This window comes from Enhydra lutris, unplaced genomic scaffold, assembly GCF_002288905.1.
Source record: "Enhydra lutris kenyoni isolate GAN:26980312 unplaced genomic scaffold, ASM228890v2 scaffoldscaffold58, whole genome shotgun sequence".
NCBI classification, from domain to species: Eukaryota; Metazoa; Chordata; class Mammalia; order Carnivora; family Mustelidae; genus Enhydra; species Enhydra lutris.
Window position 1 is genome coordinate 7,311,343 of NW_019154142.1, and position 23,172 is coordinate 7,334,514.

The 23,172-nt window shown below is 39.6% G+C and overlaps 1 protein-coding gene across 2 annotated transcripts in view; it reads right to left on the reverse strand.

Annotated features, from left to right (window-relative positions):
- Nucleotides 1–11,543, reverse strand: part of LOC111158338 (AFG1 like ATPase) — a 236,522-nt gene extending 224,979 nt beyond the window's left edge. The window contains exons 1-2 of one of the 2 annotated variants that reach the window (XM_022520315.1): nucleotides 11,482–11,543; nucleotides 11,218–11,361 (exon numbers count right to left, since the gene is read on the reverse strand). In XM_022520315.1, coding sequence (XP_022376023.1) covers nucleotides 11,218–11,353 — 136 coding nt within the window. In that variant the 5' untranslated portion in view covers nucleotides 11,354–11,361; nucleotides 11,482–11,543. Of the gene's footprint in view, nucleotides 1–11,217; nucleotides 11,362–11,481 lie in introns of those variants that run through there. The other variant, XM_022520316.1, reaches the window with a different exon arrangement.
- Between the last annotated feature and the right edge of the window lie 11,629 nt (nucleotides 11,544–23,172).

Consider the following 23,172-nt stretch of genomic DNA (forward strand, 5'->3'; position numbering starts at 1 on the left):
TGCCAAAAAGAACACATGCTTAGTTAAATGAAATCAAAATTATATAAGGAATTTAGATTTCCAGTTTAAAATGTTTACCCAACTGCTGTGAGAAAAATGCACAATCAGGAAAAGCACATTTAATATTTCTAAAGGGCTGGATTAAAATTTCAGCTGTAAACTTCATTACTGTAATTAGATTTTTAATGCATATTTATTAAACATCCATGCCAAAAAGAACACATGCTTAGTTAAATGAAATCAAAATTATATAAGGAATTTAGATTTCCAGTTTAAAATGTTTACCCAACTGCTGTGAGAAAAATGCACAATCAGGAAAAGCACATTTAATATTTCTAAAGGGCTGGATTAAAATTTCAGCTGTAAACTTCATTACTGTAATTAGATTTTTAATGCATATTTATTAAACATCCATTCAAATACTGTGTTCACAATTATTCATGAGTTATTTGTACATTTGTGTTGATTTTAACAAACTGTAAACAGTGGCCACTGACCAGAAATGTTCTCCTACAATGACAGAAGCCCATACTAAGGTCATAGGCAGCCCATTTATGCTCTATTATGTTCTAATCATACCCCAAATATAAATATTCAGCTGTTTTTTTGAAAACTGCAATGGTCATCAATGACCCAAAAAGTTAGACTTACCAGTGACATTAAAGACCTATGTTTGATTCAGTGATGAATAAACAAAGTGCAGAATAGAAGAAAATCAAATCTTAATTAAACTCTTTCTTTAGAAAAACAACATAAGCCATCATCAAGGAATGCATCACAAGATGATTTACTTTATTTATAAAAGGCTGATTTGGGGGCTTTAAAAGGGTGCTTTTGATTTAAATAGAAAAATTATGAAAATTAAAACTAAATGCTTGCTGGTTATCATTCTTTTCCTTTCGAAGCTGGTTAATCTTAATGTGCCAGTGTATAACTTTACAAAAGGAAAAAAATAGTACTTTAAATTTCATGATAACAAATCAGTAAAATACCGCCTAAAAATCTGAATAAAGCTATTCTGAAGTAATTATAGGCATGGCCTAGCATACTGAGTAACTCTTTAATATTCACCCTGTTCATACACTATTTAATAATGAGATCTAAGGGATCTATCTTCTTTCAAGTGCTAAAGAAAAATAACGTTTTTTAGGTTCATTTAAATTTTTTATATACAAATACACATAAGAATTTTTTAATGGAATCTACATAGTTTACATTTAAGATGGAGTTACGTTATGAAGCTATGAAGGAACTATTCTAAGAATTACCTATTCAGGCTTTAAAAGTTGTTGAAAACTGCTACCCTGGCAAGAATACGAATAGATGATGTGTTGGAAAGTAACTCCTAGAATGGGCTCCATGAAGAGAAGAAATAAGGGGGCAGGAGCAGGACAGTGAACAAAAGCTATGAAAAAGATTCTGGAGATTAAAATATCAGAACCTCCAAGAAAGTAGATGCAGAAACGGGACCTCAGTTGAGGATCTTAGGGAAGGAAGACCTAACACAGCAGGAAGAACAGACATATCAAAAAGGTTTTTTAAGAGAGAAATTAGAAAAAAATCTTAGTTACAGGTCAGTGAAAAATATGAGTGACCTAGGAAAACAAGTACTAGATACATTCAAGCTGAGGCTAGATCACTTGTCAGAGAATTTATAGATGGAACATACTACTACACTGGGCCCAAGGCTGACCTTCCAGTTTCTAGAATCTTAACACCTACTATTTCTGCAGTACTTTTAGTAAAAAGACAAATCAAAGGAACAGTTATACCCCTATTTCAATATGATTTTCTTAAACAAAGAAAATGAAGCTATTGAGGTATAAAGTAGTACTAATCTACAGTAGATCAATCACCCATTTCTGGACCTCTTACATTCCTTCCTATCAGTTCTGTTCTTAGACCCACTCTTTGTTATCTGCCCCTCCAGCCCCTAGAACTATGTCTAGGGCACCAGCTTTGCCTATGGAATAAGCTGTGCTATGCTTTTCAAACACTAATTGGAAAATAAATTATCATGAAGTTATCAGTCTCAGGAGTAGGCAAGAACATTCTTTTCTAATACAATAGATGTTAATGAAAATCCAAGAAACATGAACTTACGCATAAGGGTATTCATCTAATTGGGTAGTAAAATCCAAAGTCCATTTTCTTAACCACTAATATATATTAACAATAAATTATATCAATTCATATGGCTGAGGTACATTAGTTCTCATATCAATGCCTAATCGAGATCTCCTGTATACATATAGTAAAGAGGTTGTGGAACCAAGGGTGAACATGAGTCATCATTTAATAAAGACACCTAAAAATACAACATTGAGATACAGAAAGACACTATGGAAAAAAAATCACAAGATGTGGCTCTAACAGTACCTTGCCTCCATGAAACAATTTATTTATAAAAGCTAGTTTAAATAAAATAGAATTTTCAGATATGCTAATGTTCAATTTTAGAAAACCTTAGAAACATTCTCCTCTTTGGTTTCTCCTCTAGTTTTCCTATGGCCTCTCTTAATGTTCTCCGACAAGGTCATGTTCTTCTCATAAAATGTCAATTTTATTGACCAAGGACTCACGGTCGGTGTTTTCTCCTTTTCTCTCTACAAATATTCCCAGGCTAATTCTTCCATTCTCATAGCTCTCGACACCTCATTTTTCCTTTTTTAGTCTCAGACCCCCATATTTCCTACAACTAATTAAACTTAATTATCCAGAACTGTCATAACCACCTCAAATTTAACGAGTCCAAAAAGGAAGCTCTCCCTAAAATGCCTCTGGCCCTACTTTTTTGTGTGTTTGATTTGTTTACCTTGGCGGATGGTGATGCCATCAAATTACCCAAACTAGGAAACCTAAGTTGATCCTAACTCTTCTCTTTCCTTGTCTCACAAAAAGCCTGGCAACTCTACCGAAGAACGGTCTCTGAATCCCCTCCCTTGCTGCCCTGCTTCCCACCTCACCACAACAGTAATTCAGGCTACGAACCACTCTCTCCAGAACTACAACTTCCTTCTAAATCACCACCGAGTTTCCAGTATCCCCCACCCAGGCATTTCCAATCTGCATTTCAGGCAGCAATAGGAATAACCATGCTAAAACCAATACAACTTTTCTTCTTACAAAACCTCCACCAGCACCCTGCTGAGCCTAGACGTCTTCGAGCACTATACGGTACTTTTAAGCAGATCCAGGCCACCTTCCCAGCTTCATCTCTAGCTGCTCTCCCTGAGGGCCCCTAATCCAGTAAAAGGGCCATCTATAGCCACTTCTACACTTGTGCTGCCACACCCTCCCCTCTCCAAGCAGAGCTGCTTTCATTCCACAGCCCCGCAACACTTAAGATGAGCTTACATGATAGGTTATCAATGTCCATTGTTATATTAAGGAGCTAGAAGACAATGGTGAAGTTTGTGGTTCTGGAGCAAAAAGTGCCTGGGTTCACATCCCAGTTGGGTGACCATGCCTGTTTATCCATCTATGAGATGGAGGTAACAAGTATTTTACAGGGCTTTTATGAAGATTAAATTATGGAAGAGAAAGGAACTGCTAGCAGATCACGTGGAACATAGAAAGAGGTCCATAAATGTTAGCTATTATCATTTCATCACTCTTCCAAGACTGTGAGCTATTCAAGGGCTGGGGCTCAATTTCATTCACTTCCCCTACCACCACCACCACCACACACACACACACACACACACCCATACCCTTAATACAAGGCTTCAACTGAATTAGCCAATTTGAGGCATTTTCCACCCACACCGTGGCCATTCTAATCTCTAATGTTTCCCCTTCACTATTTGGAAGTTGAACAACCATTACGTTAAATGAAGATACACTTGGGCTGAAAAGAAAATGGGCAATAAAATAGAATTTGAGCATCTATACTTAAAATATAGGACACCAAATTTCAATTCAAATTTTTTAAAGCGTTTTTCCAAAGATTTTATTTATCTATTTGAGAGAAAGAGAGCACGTATCTCGAGCACGCAAGCAGGCAGAGCAGCAGACAGAGCAACAGGCAGAGGGAGAGGGAGAAGTAGGCTCCCTGCTGAGCAAGGAGCCCAACTGGGGCTCCACCCCAGGACCCTGGGGGATCATGACCTGAGTCAAAGGCAGACGCTCAACCGAGCCAGCCAGGTGACCCTCAATTTAAATTTTTAATAAACTAATGGAAAAGGGCACCTGGGTAGCTCAGTCGGTTAAGCATCTGACTTCGGCGGGGGTTGTGATCTGGGATCAAGCAAGCTCCCTACTCAGCTCAGCGGGAACCTGCTTCTCCCTCTCCCTCTGTCTGCCACTCCCCCTGCTTGGACTCTCTCTTTCCGTGAAATAAATAAAATCTTACAAAAAACAAAAACAAAAAAATAATGGAAATATACATATCCCAAAATGGATATGTATGTTCTATTTCCTAAGAAATTTAAATTGGGCAATCAGGTAGGCTGATTTGCATGAAGAGCTTTTTAGGACCCCTAAATTCTTCATAGTTCGGCTTCCCAAACATCTTGGAGCCAGGGCTGGCACTAAAGCTTAGATGAGACTTAAAAACAATGAACATGCTCTTCCTTTCCCCTTATTCCTTTCCTTGGTCTATTTCCTTCTTCTGTTTAACATTAAGTCAATGTTTCCCTCACATTACACTGTAGTAAAGAGTAGACTTGAAAAGATGAAAAAAATGCAAATATAAATGTAAACAGTAAATATTCCCCCAAAATTGAGGGATACAAGGCCCATTTTAAAATTGAACTCTAAATACTGAAAAGCATTTCAACTTAAATTTTTTTATTTAAAGAGAGGGAGGGAGTACCTTTACTTACAATCAAATCAACCTCGACCTTAACTGTATTTTCATTAAATCTCTAACCCTAAAACTGGCTAGATTTTGAGTATAGGAGGCAGTATTATAACAACCCATGTTCACCTGTCCAATGCCCAGCAAAGACCACCACTGAGGTACCACGTATGTAGCAACAAAAGGGTTTATTAAAGATGGAGCCAAACAAGGAGACAGGACAGCAAGCCTCAAATCCGCCTCTCCAGAGGAGGAGAGAAGGAAATTTAAAGGCAAAGGAAAAAAGGTCTGGGTATAACGTTGCTGCTGCACTTTTCAGGCTACAACTGCAATTAGTCCCATTAACCCTTTGGTTACTGGTTTCAATCCCCACTTTTGATCATTCCTCATTCTTGAGAGAATGGGATGATGACCATCCTAGTTACTTCCTGCTGACACGGAAGTAAAAATCAGGGTTAGAGGAATGGAACCTTACTGCAGCAATCTAGAAATATTCTTTAGCTCCAGGTTGAAACCCAACATCCTACATTACCAAGATGTGTGTACTTTGGTTATTAGTTCTTGTACTATATTTTATCAAGACCTTAGGAGAGATTTGTTGTAACCAACCAGCTTGTAGTACTTATGGATTTCTTCAGACCAGCTCCCCTAAAAAGTATTTTCAGGTCCATCAAAGGCTTGCCAGTCCAAACAGGGCTCTTTTTGATGTTCTCCTTGCGACAGGGTATAGGGAACCTGTGGACTCTTATAATTCGAGTGTAATGAATCCATGGCTTAATTCTCTTTAGTTTCACTGAAGAATGGGTGGTCACCAGTACTTCATAAGGCCCTGTCTAATGAGGATGGAGCTGGCCCTCCAAGTGCTTTTTCTTCCAGGTCCTTAATACCATCAAGTCTCCAGGATTCAGGCAGTGTAAGGGCACAACAACCTCTAGAAGCAAACTTACACAGCGAACATAGCCAGTAGTATTCAATTCCCTAACATAAGCCTCATGAGGAACTCCTAAGTCATGAAGAGTGTAGAGTCTTCCATATAACATCTCATAAGGGCCTAAACCAAGCCTACTTCCAGGGGCCACTCTTAGCCAAAGCAGAGAAACCAGCTAGGCTTCTTCTCAAGTTAAGTTGGTTTCTTGGCATATTTTTGCCAAAGTTCATTTTTTTCTGTTTTTCCAATTGGTTGGCTTCTCCAGAAAGCATGCAATTTCCACTGAATGGCCAAGGCACCGAACACTACTTGTATGATTTTTGCCACAGACGCCACTCCATTGTTGCTCTGAATTGTTAGTGACCATTCAAACCTGGCAATAATCTTACTTAAAAGTGTTTTTGACAAGGCGCCTAGATGTCTCAGTCAGTTAAGCGTCTGCCTTCGTTTGGCTCAGGTCATGACCCCAGGGTCCTGGGATGGCATCCTGCAACGTCAGGCTCCCCACTCCGCAGGAAATCGGCTTCTCCCTTTGCCCCTCCTCCCACTTATTTTCTCAATCTCTCAATTTCTTTCAAACACATAAATCTTTTTTTTAAGTGTTTTTGACAATTTCTGAGGTCTCCTCTGAACAGCATGGAAAAGCTTCTGCACAATTTGTAAAGGTGTCTACAAAGACTAAGAAATATTGAAAATTACCTGTTGTTTTGGCATAATAGTAAAGTCTACCTGCCGATTTTCTCCAGGTTCGGTACCTCTAAATTGTATACCTTTTAGAACTGGTGGGGGCCGGTTTTAGAATGGTTTTTAGCACAAATGTCACATTTTTTAATGGTGCTCTGAAAACTGGGACCCACAATATACTTATGGATCCACTTAAGAATAGTATCTTGGGGCGCCTGGGTGGCTCAGTGGGTTAAAGCCTCTGCTTTCAGCTCAGGTCATGATCCTGGGGTCCTGGGATCAAGCCCCGCACTGAGCCCCGCATCAGGCTCTCTGCTCAGGGCTCTCTGCTCAGTTGGGAGCCCACTCCCCCCAGCCGCCCCCGCGTGCCTCTCTGCCTACTTGTGATCTCTGTCAAATAAATAAATAAAATCTTTAAAAAAAAAAAAAAGAGTAGTATTTTAACCATAATGGGTGCTTTGGAGAATATGGTTAATCATTTCTTCCATAAGATGTTCTGGGATAAGGATTCATTTTAGCTCCAACAGGCTTTAGTCCCAATTTGGTGCCAAATTCCCGTTCCTTAAAAAAAAAAAGAAAGAAAGAAAATTTTTTAAAAAATTCTCATTTCTTGCTCTTTTGAGGTCCTCCCAGGAAAACTGGGTTAATACTTAGTTAAACCCATGTCTGGCACTAAAGTCATTACAAAAGGTTTTTGGAGTCTTTGCCAAACTGGCAGCTTAATCTGCCTATTGTTCCCTTGAGCAATCAGTCCAATTTCTGGTGTCCTCAGCAATGGACAATAGTTGATGGTCACCATTGCATCCAGCTCTTCATTGTCTTTGATCCATAAAACTGCTCCCATCCATAAACATATCTCCATCAGGAACGAAGGACTCTCAGCTGTAGGAATGCTCCGGATAGTCCTCAGCTCTCAGACACCATCAGGATTGTCTTGACTGAAGACAGCTAGCTGCCTTACCAAGGGTATGTCCTCTTCCCAAGTGGTCATGTCCAATCACTGTTACAAAAGTCCAGCCCTTTTGTCTCAATTTAGGATGGTTCTGAAGGATAACCAACTTTTGGAACTCCTCAAGAGAATCAGTTAAGGTTTCTGCTGATATTATATCACTGCTCAACTTCTGCCTACTCTTGTTCTTTTATGCTCCCTTCTCTTTTTCCGGTGTTAATCACTAACAAACTTCTTAAATACTAATCTCCATAATTAATCTCCACTAAAAAACTAATCTCCACAAAATTCGTTTCCAAAAATCCCCTTCTCACAGAACTTCTAAAACTTTACTTCTCACAACATCTCACAATTTTACTTTTCACATTCAGATTTTGTCCTCTTTACGTAACCAGGCTCACTTTCCTGGCATATAGAGTTGTTACCCTTATTATTTCCAGTAGTCTTAATTACATCTGTTAAAAGTACTTACATCTGTTTATTTATTCTTAGATCGCCCATACAACTTAATAAGAACAAGTTCTTAACGAAATTCTAACAAATTTTGCAATGGTGATAACATGAGTTTATTTGACTTTCAGTAAAGACAGGCAGAATAAAACCTTTACATTTAATGCTGACAATTCTAAAGACGTGTCCCTTTTATTTAAACCAATAACCTTGAATTAGCCTTAATACTGAATATTTTCCAAGATCATGTGAACTTAAAAAACAGCTGGGTTAGTTTCCATCTTTCTCAGTTTCAGAATGCCCAATTCTTACAAGTGCTTGCCTTGGAACCAACTAAATAAAGCTCTTCCACAAAATTAAGTTTAGGAATAACACCCAGAGGTAGAGAAAATATCTCACATTTACAACATACAAGGACACACAAATACACAAGATGCAAACAAAATCTTAAAGGTCCAATTTCTAGATATCCCCCTTTTACAACACAAATCTAATTGCAAGATGGTATTATAATTAATGGACGCAGCCAAGCAGTGTTGCCAAAAAGGACTGCCCAGTTTTGGAGAATACAGGCCAAAGGGCTGCATGTGGAGATGAAATTGTCATTTCCCATTTTCCAATTAGAACACAGCTTGTTTTATTCTAAAATACCAAAAGCTTTAGCAACAACAACAACAAAATGAAGCCCAGAGTACCTCTGTGAACATCGTTCTTCCCCAAAAGTTGGGGCTCCACAGACTGAACCAAATGGCTCCCTAGCCAAGCCTTTTCTTAAGAAAAGGAGACTAAGAGAACCAAAACCCACTATTGAAGGCAACTGAATGGGAGGAGAAATCTGAGAGCCAAACCAAACAGGAGGAAGAAATAAACTCACATGCCATCACACATGAAATACTACTCACCAAGAGACATCTGTCCAAACTGAATCCAAGGAAACGTTTCCCTGCCACAAAGGTTAAATGAGGTGCTGAAAGTCAAAGGTACCCAGTTGGGATGGGGCCCCGGGGACAGTCCCTAGGGCAAAGAACCTGAGCAGCCGCTTGGACTTGTCGCCAGGCCCCCATCCCCAACTGCGGGCCAACAAACCACCCACAGGCAGGCAAAGAACTCCTGGCTAGCTTGCCAAATCTGTAACAAAACCCAAGTCTGGCTGCCCAATGTGCAGCAAAGACAATCACTGAGCATCAAGTAGGCAGCAGGAAAACGGTTTACTGGAGGGGCAGGCAAAGGAGAAGATGGGAGAACAAGCCTCAAATCCACATCTCTGAAGTAGGAGAGAAATTTAAAGGCAAATGAGAAAGGTTTCGAGGAAAAGTTGCAGCTGCAATTAGTTCCATTAACCCTTTGGTTTCTGGTGAGTTCTGAAATTCTAAGAGATAATTCTGAAAGCAATAATATCTTGATTTAATTTTTTAAAAATATGAGTACAGGTTAATAGCAAAGCCTTTATGGTCAGATGTAAATCCAAGTATAGCCTTTACTTGAAGCCAAAAGTTCTGACATTTCACTAGCTATAAAACTTCTGCAACCTTGGATCCATCATCCCCAAAATGAGGATCATAGGAATTTAAATAAGATAAAGTGTGTAGAAAGCACTTAGCATACTGCATGGCACAGAATAAGCATTCAGTAAATCTTATGTTATTATGATGACATTCCTTAAATCTTAAATTTTCATAAATTATGGTACATGCATTGAATAGAATTCTATTTTAACCATCTAAAATAAGGCAGTTCTATGAGGCACCTGGGTGGTTCAGTCGTTAGGCGTCTGCCTTTAGCTCAGGTCATGATCCCAGGGTCCTGGGATCGAGCCTCGCATCAGGCTCCCTGCTCAGTGGGAAGCCTGTTTCTCCCTCTCCCACTCCCCCTGCTTCTTTCTATTCCCTCTCTCGCTGTCTCTCTCTGTGTCAAACAAATAAAAAATATTTTTTTAAAAGTTAAATAAAAAAATAAATAAAATGAGGCAGTTCTAGGAGTGCCTGGGTAGCTCTGTCTGTTAAGCAACTGCCTTCGGCTCAGGTCATGATCCTGGGGTCCTGGGATGGAGCCCCACATCGGACTCCCAGCTACGTGTAGAGCCTGCTTCTCCTTCTCCCGCTTGCCACACCCCCCGCTTATGCTATCAAATGAATTAATTTTAAAAAATAAAATAAGGCAGTTCTCTATGTATTGATATGTAACCATTTCTAAGATATACTAAACAAAAAATAAAAGAAAGGTACAGGAGGATATGTACTTTACCACTTTTTAAAATACAGACACTTACTTAAATACATACATATTTGTTCATACAGAGAATGTCCCGAAGAATACATAAGAAACTAATATTAGAGGTTGCCTCTAGGGAGGAAAACTACTAAGGGATAGGGGTGGAACATTTTACCATATTTTTTCTTGTATCATTTGCTTTTATTACCTGTTTCACAAATTTAAAAAAAAATAAAGTTTATATTATGACTCAACCCTTATGATACCAAAAATATCCCATTATATATAGTTAGTGAATTATGCTAAACTTTGCAGAAAAATCTAAGGTGACTTAATCAGAGTTCTAGTATTAATCTCAACTCTATTGATAGTAATAATTAAAGACTGATAGGGTTTTAGCCAGATAAGCCAATGAGAAGGGGTGCTGGAATTAAGAAAAAAGAAAACATAAGTATGCTTGGAAAAGACAATAAGAATAACATCATTCATTCATTCAGGAAATAGACCTTAAGGGTCAGGCGCCAAACACTGCGCCAAGTGCTGAAGAAACAAGACACTTGGTCCTTGCTTTTGAGTATCCTGCAGTTTAATGGGACAACATATGACCATTCACTCATGAACACGTAACGATTTGAATGAATGAGTGGAGCAAGCCTAGTGACAAAATACACCCCATTGAAGCCTCTAGTGACCTGAAAAGAACAAGAACTGATTCCTCAATCTGAGAATACTTGCACACCTGCATTCCCAGAACCCCCAAGAGCCAGCTTGGCCAGCAGAAGTCTGAGGTTTGGCTTTTAGATGCCTTGCAGGGTCACCATTCGGGAGAGCAGGGAAGGCCAACTATAAGGGCCCCCAGTCCCCTATCCCACAGTTGCACCCCTTCAGCCAGGCACTCCCACAACTGGGCTCAGCAGGTGTTAACTCTAACTGCCTGAAGGGAACAAACTCTTAGTGGACCTCTGATCCCAAAATGAAAGCCGTCCTGGGTCAGCTTCCTCAGTACTCAGGGCTCCTTCATCAGCTGCCAGACAGGACAAGAGAGGCTGAAACTCCTCTCTCCAAGGGGCCCTAGTTCCAAAAGTCGTGAAACCAGGAGGCAACTGGGCGAAAACAGAGTAAGGAGGGTAACTGACCCGAGGCTTCCCCGGTCATTTGCACTGGGCTCGGCCTACTCATGGCACAGTCACTGACCTTTCCATAAGGTGTTTCCAGGGGCGGTGGCCGGAGGGGCGAGAGCAGCAGCCCGGGCCCCGCACCCAATACATCTCCCTCTCAGCCGGCTCTGCACTAAGCGCAGGGTAACCAAGGGCGACCAGGAGGCCGCCATCTTGAGATCTGTACAAGGGAAGAAGAAAACTTTATTGAAACCCAAAACAGAAACGGTGGCACAAATAAAGGCGTGCTCACAGAAGGCTACCCCCAGAGAACGAAAGGGAGCCAGACGAAGGACCGGACCTCTACTAGCGAGAAGGCTGGCTAGACTCCAAGGCCCTTCCGTCCTTCTGGGCGCCTCCAGGCGGAACTACGACTCCCAGCATGCAGTGCGGCAGCGCCGTGGGCGGAGGAGAGCCGGCGAAGGCTGGGCTCGGGGGGAGGGCAATCCTGCGCCCAGCGCCGGCCCAAATTCCCCGTGAAGGATCCCAAAAACGTTTCGGGGATTTGGAACGTGATTATGATGTGTAGTCACGTAACCCCTGAGTCTTCTCAGTTTAAGTACTTGACCGAGATTTCGAGACCTAAATAAAATGTGGGTGACCCACTGGGCACTCATATTTTAAGGAAATATTGGTGTTACCTGGTCACACTCCTTAAATGGTAGCCCGAATTTTTTGCCTCCAGCGCCCAACTCATCTTTGGCAGAGTATCTGAAATGTGCTCCTTCCACTTTTACTTTCTATATTTGAAAAGCATAAATCACTTTCAATATGGTATGTACTCACATGTTTTTAAAGTATTTATAACTGTCATGGGAAAGCCAATGGCCCGAGATGGACAATTAGTGGATGGAGTGGCCATGGGATAGTGTATCCAAAAACGAAATCCTAAGTGGATGCCCTAATTTGATTAAACAAACAAACAAACAAAAAAAATATTTGAGTTAGTATAAGTGCATTGAGAATACAAACTGGTGTCCAGAAGAGGCTGGCGATCCGGGATGAGGGATGAAAAAAGCAACAAAAGATTCTACCAGATGTTGTGGAATCAATGAAAGGAGAGCACTTCGGGGAATCAGGAAGGACTTCTGGAAGCTTTGATTTTATTTTATTTTTTTAAGATTTTATTTATTTGGCAGAGAGAGATCACAAGTAGGCAGAGAGGCAGGCAGAGAGAGAGGAGGAAGCAGACTACCTGCTCAGCAGGGAGCACCATGTGGGGCTGGATCCCAGAAGGCAGAGGCTTAACCCACTGAGTCACCCAGGTGCCCCTGGAAGCTTTACTTTTAACAGGAGATGAAGACCCTTCAAGAACAGGAAATAGACTGAGCAGGCAGTCAAGAAAGTCTGAATTATAAGAAGGACAAAGCCACAACCCAGTTGAGTGAAAACTGAAACAACTACCCTAGAAAGAATTCCAGGAAGTTAAGCAGTTTGTCCACAATAGAAAATTCCAAAGAAACAGGAAAAAGAGAGCATATCACAGTATAATTTGGAGACTCTACTGTCAATTTATGAAAAGTTATTTTGATTGTATCTTTCAAAATAAGTCAATTTACACTATTCGTTTTCCATCTTTAATTCTATTATCTGACATGACTATTCCTCCATGCTATAGTGAATGTTTCTTTATTTCTTTATTGTTATTATTCTGAGGTATGACACTCTGTGAAAAACCTTTTGGAAAGGTTGAACTATTCTTCCTTGACTTACATATCGATCACACTCAGCACTTTCAGAAATTATGTGTCATTTTGTTTGCTTTGAGAAAATAGGTGCTTGCATTGGTCAATGAAATTACTTTTTATTAGGCATTCCAACAACTTAACAATTAGGAAGTGAAACAGCATTCAAAGACAATATAATGACAAATTGGCAGGAACATCTACAAGAAATTTTCACATGGCTGTGCAAGTGAACAGAAACATGGCAAATGAACTTTATTGCGTACCAGTATGAGGTAACTTAGATTACATTTGTTGTATTCAAGAGAATTCATTATGACTAGAAGACTAATTTAGTAGCCATTGTAAACCATTTTATTAAAACATCAATCCTGTGTTCCTGCATTTCCTGCAATTGCTAAAACAAATGAAAACCAAAAATAACTATGAAAGTAATTTTTAACATTATCAGAAAAAGTTATAGAAGCAAATGAGAAAACCAAAAAACATTATCTTATCCTTATTTTAAAAACCTCCCTAGAGAAAAGGCCAAGTATTCTAGCATCTAATCTCAAGGACAAAACCAAGCTGAAAGTACCCAGAGAAGGACAAATAAAGTAATGAATGAAATGGGAAAGAAAGTGGTTTGGTTAATAGAAAACATACTATGACAGAAGTCAGGTATATTTGGGTTCTGATTTTGTCACTAAATTAACCTCTGCTTTTGTTTTCCTCATCTGTAAAATTAAGATAATGTCTATCCTAACTACCTTCCAGAGGTTTTGTGAGAATTAAACGAGATAACGTATAGGGGCGCCTGGGTGGCTCAGTGGGTTAAGCCGCTGCCTTCGGCTCAGGTCATGATCTCAGGGTCCTGGGATCGAGCCCCGCGTCGGGCTCTCTGCTCAGCGGGGAGCCTGCTTCCTCCTCTCTCTCTGCCTGCCTCTCTGCCTGCTTGTGATCTCTCTCTGTCAAATAAATAAATAAAATCTTTAAAAAAAAAAAAAAATTTAATAAAAAAAAAATAAATAAAAAAATAAACGAGATAACGTATATACACAAAGGGTTAATAAAATATACTTGTAAACAGAAACTGAAAGGGGATAAGACCAAAATCTAAAATAAGGGATGCCTGGGTGGTTCAGTCAGTTGGGTGTCTGCCTTTGGCTCAGGTCATGATCCCAGGGTCCTGGGATCGAGCCCCACATCGGGCTCTCTGCTTGGCAGGGAGCCTGCTTGCCTTCCTCTCTCTCTGCCTGCCTCTCTGTCTGCTTGTGATCTCTGTCAAATAAATAAATAAAATCTTTAAAAAAATAAAAATAAAAAATAAAATGTTAACTTGAATCATGCCATTTCTGTGTTTTTTTTTTTTTTAAAGATTTTATTTATTTATTTGACAGAGAGATCACAAGCAGGCAGAGAGGCAGGCAGAGAGAGAGGAGGAAGCAGGCTCCCCGAGAGAGCAGAGAGCCCGTTGCGGGGCTCGATCCCAGGACTCTGAGATCATGACCTGAGCCGAAGGCAGCGGCCTAACCCACTGAGCCACCCAGGCGCCCCATCCATTTCTGTGTTTAACATCCACTATGCCTTCCCCTGTCACTCAATTATTAAAACACCCTACAAGGCCTCATGACTTGGCCCCCAACTAGCTTTGTGATCTCATCTCATGCCACTCTTCCTTACCTTCCCTCAGTCATTCTACATTGGCTTTCTTGCTATTCCTGGAACTCACGAGTCTGCTTACCACCCTAGAGGTTTTGCATTTCTTATGCCTTCTGCCTGGAATGCTGTCCTCCAAGAGATCTGCTTAGTTCACTTCTACATGTCCATACTTCCTTACATCTTCTCAGCTAAGGCCTTAAGGCCTTCCCTGGCTACCTATATAAAATTGTCTCACCCAGCACTCCTTTTCCTCCCTCCCAGACTTCTTTTCTCCACAAGTTACCATAATGGCATAATACATATGTTTACTAATTTATTAGTTGATTATCTGCTCTTCCCAGAATTTAAGCTCCATGTGGACAGGGATTTATGTCTGTTTTGCTCACTACTGTATCCCCAAGGTTTAGGATAGCACCTAGGTTAGTAGATAAGGTTTGTTGAATGACTGAATGAGAAGTCTTAGTAAAAATACAAAATGTATTGTTTTCGTCTCTACAAAAAAGCAAATAACTTGTTTCACGAAATCAGTTATATTCCTAATATTTTAAGCCCATTTTATTTTTAAAGACTTATCCATTTATTTTAGACAGAGAGAGTGTGTGTGCAAGCAGGAGGAGGGGCAGAAGGAAAGGAAGAGAGAATCTCAAGCAGATCCCAGCTGAATGTGGAGCCCACGGTAGAGCTTGTTCTCATGACCCTGAGCTGAAATAAGAGTCAGATGCTTAACAAAATGAGCCACCCAGGTGGCCCATTTTAACGATTAAAAACACCATCAAACTTGGTATCACAGAAGTGGAATACAACCAAAGAGTATTTATTTTCCACTTATTTATTCATTGACTTGTCATTACACATGACTCCTCATAACTAGAGGACCTCATAATTATAGATTCTTCTAATTTAACAAAGAAATACTTCAGAGCTACAAGAAACAATATGGTTCACTCAAAGACACATAAGGAATGATTTAAAACTGTAACAACTCATTGTGTAGAGTTAAATAGAATCAAATATCCAGCTTTTAAATTCCAATGTTCGTATTTAAAGATTCTGAACCAAAAATATAATTTAAGTTACTTAATTTCCACAAACTCATTAAATATGGTTAAGTGCCTTATTGCCTATGGAAACTTCTAAACAAGATACACCTACTTCAGTAACATGAATTAACATGAAGTATAAATTTTGTTGCAAGCAGTCCATTCCTTCTGATAAGTAAGAATTATATATTTGCCAACTTTACAACAAAAGTTATCATTTTTGTCCTTTACTGAAACATTGTTTAACCTGTAAGTAGAGACTGCCCAAAGACAAAATATTTGGAAGTCAAGTCCAGTGACTTGACATCTGTATTTATCTATATTTTTCCTCCTTAAATGTTCTTTACCCAACCTTTGAAGAAGGAGGAGTTGAAGCTTTCCTTATGTAATTTCTCCACATGCCCTCTCTGCCATCTTTCTTTTTAAAAGAGCAGTGACCCCTAACCAATTCTAATCTTCCCAAACTCCACATGCAAATGTGTAATCTGACCACCACCTTCAACTAGTTTCTGTTCCTCATCACTCACATCCAATCTTTCATCAGATGCACCTGAATCCTGTCATTTTAATAAGGCTTAAATCCACCTTTTATCACTGGGTCTTCCTCCTGTCTTTCCAAGGCTAAATGCACTGGCTATAACTCTTTCCTCTACTCCAGCCTGCTGTCAGATTTATTTCCAAAAATATGACCTATCTCACCACATCCCATCACAGATTCTAAATTTGCAATGCCTTCTTACTGTCGACAGAATTTAATTCAATTTCTTTATTATAAGCCTTTAGAAAATCAAGCTTTGGCTCCTATCTAACTTAACATTTTCTCATATCAGTCAAATGATTTAGATTCAGAAAACCAGAAAACATGTCATGAGTGATTTACCAAACATCTCATTTTTTTTCATGAACCTTTATATATATATTATTTTGGAAAAACTGGAGAACTGATCCCATCTCCAACTCCCTACCCCCTTTCTTTATTTCCTAAGTGTGTTCTGATACTTTCTGTAATTAGAAAAAAAATCATCTTGATAAAAATAATCACAAATTTACCAACAAAATTTGAAGTTGAATACTTCCAGGGCGACTCCAAGGATGTTCCAGATTTAATACAGCATACATGCTCAGTATTCATCATTACAAGAAAAAAATTTTCATATAAATGAATATCCAGACTTAATGAGAAAAAAATGATTTACCAACAATGACACAGGTACTATTCCTTTTTGAAGTTAGTTTAGTAATAATAGGGGCTAATACCTTGTCTATTCAATGAGATAGTTCTTCAAATAGCCCTTAAGTCATATCTATATATAAACAAAAAACAGATCATGCTACGTAGAATTTGGATTGACACTCAGTGATGGTCAAAATAATCTAATTTTTTTTGGTTGGTCAGTTGGTGGATGCAATGCATCCAGGCATTCAAACAGACTGAATATTTTTCAGTTCTATAGCCTGCTTATTCAGAGGAACTTAAGTTGGCCAAAAATGCGACTAGTCTTTGAAACTCAAAGATGTGATCATAAAACTGTATGAACTCATTTGTTCAAATCAGTATTAGTACTTGTACTAATTAGTCTCAAAATTGGCCATGTTTTGGCCTAGACCTCAAAAGAATCAGCTGGGGTTTGTTTTGTTTTCAACTGGACATCTTGGAGAGATTACCTGGTTAAGTTTAAATCAAGGTCAGTTTTATTTATCCAACTTTACTGACAACAGAGAAGTGTTGTTTTTTATTAAATAATGTAATGTTTTATTTTGTTTTTTAAGGATTTTATTTACCTATTTATTGGAAAGAGATATAAAGAGAGCAGGGGAGGGGCGCCTGGGTGGCTCAGTTGTTAAGCATTTGCCTTCAGCTCAGGCCATGATCCCAGGGTCCTGGGATGGAGCTCTGCTAGGTTCCCTGCTCCGAGGAGAGCATGCTTCTCCCTCTCCCACTGCCTGCTGCTCCCCCTACTTGTGCTCTCTCTCTCTCTCTTTGTCAAATAAATAAATAAAATCTTTAAAAAAAAAAAAAAAAGATAGAGAAGGGTGCCTGGGTGGCTCAGTTGTCAAGCATCTGCCTTCAGCTCAGGTCATGATCCCAGGGTCCTGGGATTGAGCCCCGCATCAAGCTCTCTGCTCAACAGGAAGCCTGCGTCTCCCTCTTCCACTCCCCCTGCTTGTGTTCCCTCTCTCGCTGTGTCTCTCTCTGTCAAATAAATAAACAAAAATCCTTTTAAAAATATAAAAAATTTAAAAAGATAGAAAGAGAACAGGGGAAGGGGCAAAGGGAGAGGGACAAGCAGACCCTGAACTGAGTGCAGAGCCTGAACATGGGGTTTAGTCTTACAACCCAGAGATCACTGGCTGAGCTGAAATCTAGAGTCAGGTGCTTAACCAACTGAGTCACCCAGGCTCCCCAACAACAGAGAAGTTCTTAATCTAGACTCTCTAGATGATGAAACCTAAATACCTTTTAGTCATGGGACATATCTAATTCAAGAAGGGTTTATTCAGAAGTTGAGTATCTTCTGCCAAAAGCAAGACTGTGTGCAGAAAACGAAGGGAACAGATAAGGAAAGCGTCATGAGACCTCTAATGTCTATACACACCAAATGTAAGGACCCAATTTTCCCAGCATGTATCTCACTTAGGCCAAGCAATTCTCATCAACTTCAAAGGGAGAGATGTGCATCCCCAGATCCAAGTTTGCAGTACCCAGGGCTTACTCAGCGGGAATACATACTATAATTTCTGGTCCCAGGCTTCATTTTTTAGTCCAAATCAACTCAGCTGGATTTTGAAATTTTAATTCTTGCAAATAGTCAACTATCCCTTAAAATATCAAATCTACTTGGCTTTATTTTACACATCGATCCTGTTGATTACTTAGGATAAGCCATAGTATGGGTTTGTACATTGACATGGAAGACTTGTAATACAGAGCAACATGCTATACTACTGTGTAGCATTATAGTATCAAATTACCAAAATTTTTTCTGGAAGTGATCTTATGCATAGCAAAGAGAGAATAAGGAGATATCGTTTGCCATTCTGCTGTTCAAAATTTTTTTAAATATAATTCTGTTTACAAGTACTATTTTTCAGGTTTAATTTGATACTTAACTACCAGATAAATTATCATCTAATGTAATTACTTTTATATGATAATTATGATGATGAAAGTCTACAAAGAGATTAAAGGGCATTTTCTAAGAAATAGATGTCTGGATTTAAATTATGTAATTTTTCTGCTTGTAGTTTTGGTGTTATCAATTTATTATTATCATTATTATTATTACTATTATTAAATAGTTATGAAGTGGCACGTATAGAAATAACCTTTACAAATAGCTGAGGCTTTAGGTCTAAGATATTTTTAATCACAGATTTCAAAAGTTGACACAGTATATCCCCGTTATCTTTTTTTTTAGTATTAGTTTTGACTCACTCTAGCACTTTATACACATCAGCACCTGTGCCCATTTAGCAAAGAATTTCAGTACAAATCATTTCTGAATTGAATAGACATCTCTAAGAAGCATTACAATTGTTGCAATATTTTTAGAAACCGAAAACAAGGAAATAAACAACTTCAGTAAAAGTGATTTAAATAACAAATAACATATCTTTATAAACAGCCTATCTCCTTGAGAACAAAGAATAAACAAGGAGACAAGGGTTTTTTTTTTCTCTTTCCACTATTAAAGCAGATCACAATATGAATGGGTGAAATGTCATGAATAATTGGAGAAAATCACAGAGTAATCTTCTGCAAAAACATCTGATTTATTTAAATTGTCGCTGTTTGTCTTATTAGAACCTTTATTTAACCTTGTTATCCACAATGCAGTATTCAAGCTGGTTTATCAAAAATATACTTTGGAACTAACCATATTTTTGAAAATTTTGACTTTCTCAGATGTAAGCTACGGTAATGTAAACCTCCTGTGACAGCTGTCTTAGTTGGGACCTAATTAATTGACATTGCATTACACCGAAATGCCTGTGAAAACCAATGTTTTGAATCTAAAACGACAGTAAATAAATCAAGGCTTTGAAACATTCTGCTAATAAATTTAAGCTCAGGTTTCTGGTCAAGAGGATCAACAAACTTTCCACGACTAGATTCATCTCGATGCAATATTCATTTAATATACCCTCCTCACAAACCTAGCCACACACCACCAGTCTCTCATGATAATGATTCAGGGCCTCATCCTATAATTTTCCACCCATGTTCTTTCTTTCTAGATAAGCCTATTTCCTTATAGACTACTGCACAGATTTCAAGGGTTAGCATGTATCTAGCACTGTTCTAAATGCTGGTCAAATATTAACCCTTTAAGTGCCCATAACCACCTTGTGAGGTAGGTACTATTATTTTCCCGACCTCATATATGAAGAAATGGAGGCACAGACAGGCAAAGTAACTTTTCTAGGGTTACACAGGTATAAGGATTTGCCCATCTTCTCTACCAAGCCCTGATTAAACAGAATTGATTTGCTCATAGTATTGTCTTCAAGTCAGATGCATTTATATAAAACACAAAAATTCTAGCCAAGAGATATTTGTAAAAACATACCAGCATGGTAATATGTAAATAATGGCTGGGAAAGATTAGAGAGAACAAAGCACTATGGAGATCTCTGCGGTCTAACATTAACCAAAACTAAGCTGTGGCAGGGGAGAAAAGCATGGATGAAAAGAAGAGAAAAAAGATGGCTCATAGTTATAAGTCTAAGTGATTAGAAAAATATTGATAATATTTACAGCAAAAAGGATGTAAATATTAGCTATTGCTTAAGGGTTAATGGGCCAGGATGATTTTAGAAATGTTGAGTTGGATTTACCCAATAGGAAAACAAATGGAAATAGCATATGGGTACCTGCTTGAGTATGTGATGCGATGAATGCCAAACATTGTAGTGATACTCCCACTCCGAGCTGAGATTGTTATAGATTTGGGAGCATTAAACAGCCTAGTGGATCAAGCCCTGGTCCAGCAGGTTTGGTCAAGCTCTCTACCAAACCAAACCCACAAGTTCTGGACAAATACATCTCTTACGCAGATAAGTTTCCCAATGAATAGTGAGAAGAGTTTACTTTCTTACAAATATGATTAGCAACCAGCCTGGTACACCTGGGCGGGTATGTCCTCGTGGCTGAGGTCTTTCCCTAGAACACTGGCACCAATTCACAGAGATTTGCCAGGACTTCTGTGTCCCAATAGGTGTTGTGGTGTTGTTTGCCTCCTGGCACCCTCCTTGACTTGGCATCTCACAAACTTGGTCTCAACAGTCTTCACTTGCTTAGTGAAGTGGTTTCTTTGGGTCAAACCAGGGAACCCGGGGCAGATATTTCTCAAGACTATTCACTTTTCTGCATTCCTACCGCTTACCATCTTAATTCCACCAGAGTGGTCTTTCTAAACCAAAAATCAATCAAATCACTCTTATTCAGTGGTTTCCTTTAGGAAGGCTTTAGATAATATCCAGAACCATAAACATGGATTGTATGCCCCCTCATGGCCTTGTCCCTCTTGGCCCTAGCCCTTTCTATTCCCTCTTCATTCCAGTGGTACTGAACTATGTGTAGCTCCCTAACTATGCCATGCTCTTTCTTTCCTTGGGGCCTCTGCGTGTGTTCATCTCTATCTCCAGAATGCACCTCCTACACATATGCACACCCAAATCACAGGCACCTTGCCTCTCCAACACCAATGCTACATCTTAGTTTTGCTGCTGCTTCCTTCTGGAATTCTTGCCATACTACCCTCAAGACTGGGCTACGTGGCCCTCATCACACTTTAATTCATTTTTATGTCTCTGTGACCAGTCTGAAAGATCCTGGAAGCAAAAACTGTATCTTGTTTGCCACCTTCCCTCTTCTCCATACTCTCCCTTCCCCCAGCACTGAGCACACTGATTTATTGTGGGTGCTCAGTACCTATATATTTGCCACATGAATGGCCAGAAGAGCCTAAAAGTCCTAAGAGGGACATTATCTGTTTGGCTAAAAGAGACCATATGATGCCACTGGTTCTGGAATGCGACCCTCTCCCTACCCCACCAATTAATTAATGTATCTTGCATTCTTGAGATGCTCTATATCTTTGCTACTCATTGTGGTCTGGAGACCAGCAGCATTGGCATTACCTGGACCTTGTTAGAATACACAATCTCAGACTTTCTCCGGGATCTCTTGGATCACAATCTGCATTTCTTGGTGATTTGTATGCACAGTAATATTTGAGAAACTCTGCTCAAGATAACATTGGTGGGCACGCCTGGGTGACTCAGTCCTTAAGTCTGCCTTCAACTCAGGCCATGATCCCAGGGTCCTGGGATCGAGCTCCGCATCAGGTTCCCTGCTCAGTGGGAAGCCTCTCCCATTCCCCCTGCTTGTCTTTCCTCTCTTGCTGTGTCTCTCTCTCTATCAAATAAACAAATAAAATCTTTAAAAAAAATAAGTAAAAATTAAAAAGATAACATTGGTGGTTCTTTCCTCAGAAAGCTGGTAATCCATTTTCTTGAGAGAAGGAATGCAAATGCCTGGTTTCCAGTGCTCCCAGAGCCAAGGAATTATTTTTGCCCTAATCCATGTATATACCAACCTTGCCTGTCCTTAAGTGTTTTAAATAAGTCACTCTGCATGGCAGGGGCCCTTCTATCTCAAAAGGAATCCTGTTCTGCCTCCCACTCCCCCAGCCCTGGAAATCAACAACTCAGCTGGAAACAGGAATTTCCTCTTGTCATGGCTGCTTTTGACTTCTAGACAGTGAATCCAATGTTATCTATCAGAAGAATCTTTCCTCTCCCAGGAATGGGCCTTCTATCCCTGATGTCTGAGCAATCCTCAGCCATTCACTGGGAGCAGCCTGGGGGAAATACAGCCTTGGAGCAAATGCAGTAATAAATTTCAGAGCACAGCAGCTGAGGCCATAGGTTAATTATGTTTCCTGAGGCTGGCGATCGGAGAGGCACATTCTCACGGCTACCACAAAGAGTAAGGAGCAGATATAGGGGGGAAAAAAGGAATAATTAGCGGAGAAGAACTTGAAAAAAGCAAGAGAGAGTGGTTCTGATGTTAATAAAACGAGCTGGTCACTGCCTGCTTTACCGATACAGAAGAGGCACTAAATCACACACACAAAATAACAAAATGCAGAATTGTTTGTGTTTTGGAGGAGATGTTTTGCAAAGGATCTCAGGGTGGGGATTAAGACCCCTCAAGGGCATGCCTAAAACACAACAGGTGGTCACTAACCTGCCAGCTGAGCATGAGAGTCACCTTACCATCAGGTTTTCTTTGCCTAGTAGCGTATGTGACCTCGACCTTGGCTAGCTCCAGCTCCAGCACCCAATCTCTTTAAACAACACTGTAAACAAAAATACAAAGGAAAGCAGTGTGAAGATGTATTCAGTATAAGCCTTCCGGGGATTCCAACTCTGAGACTAAGATGCAAACCCATGCTGCTTCCCTGACCTCGGAAGCAGGGCAGTTCACCTTTGAGAGGAAAGGAACGGTGTGATGTGTTACTAGAACAGATGAACACCAGCCTCTGATTCTCCAACACCACCACAATTGAAATCAATTCTGAGACAAATTACCTGAAGTTGGCACAGACCCTACAGGTT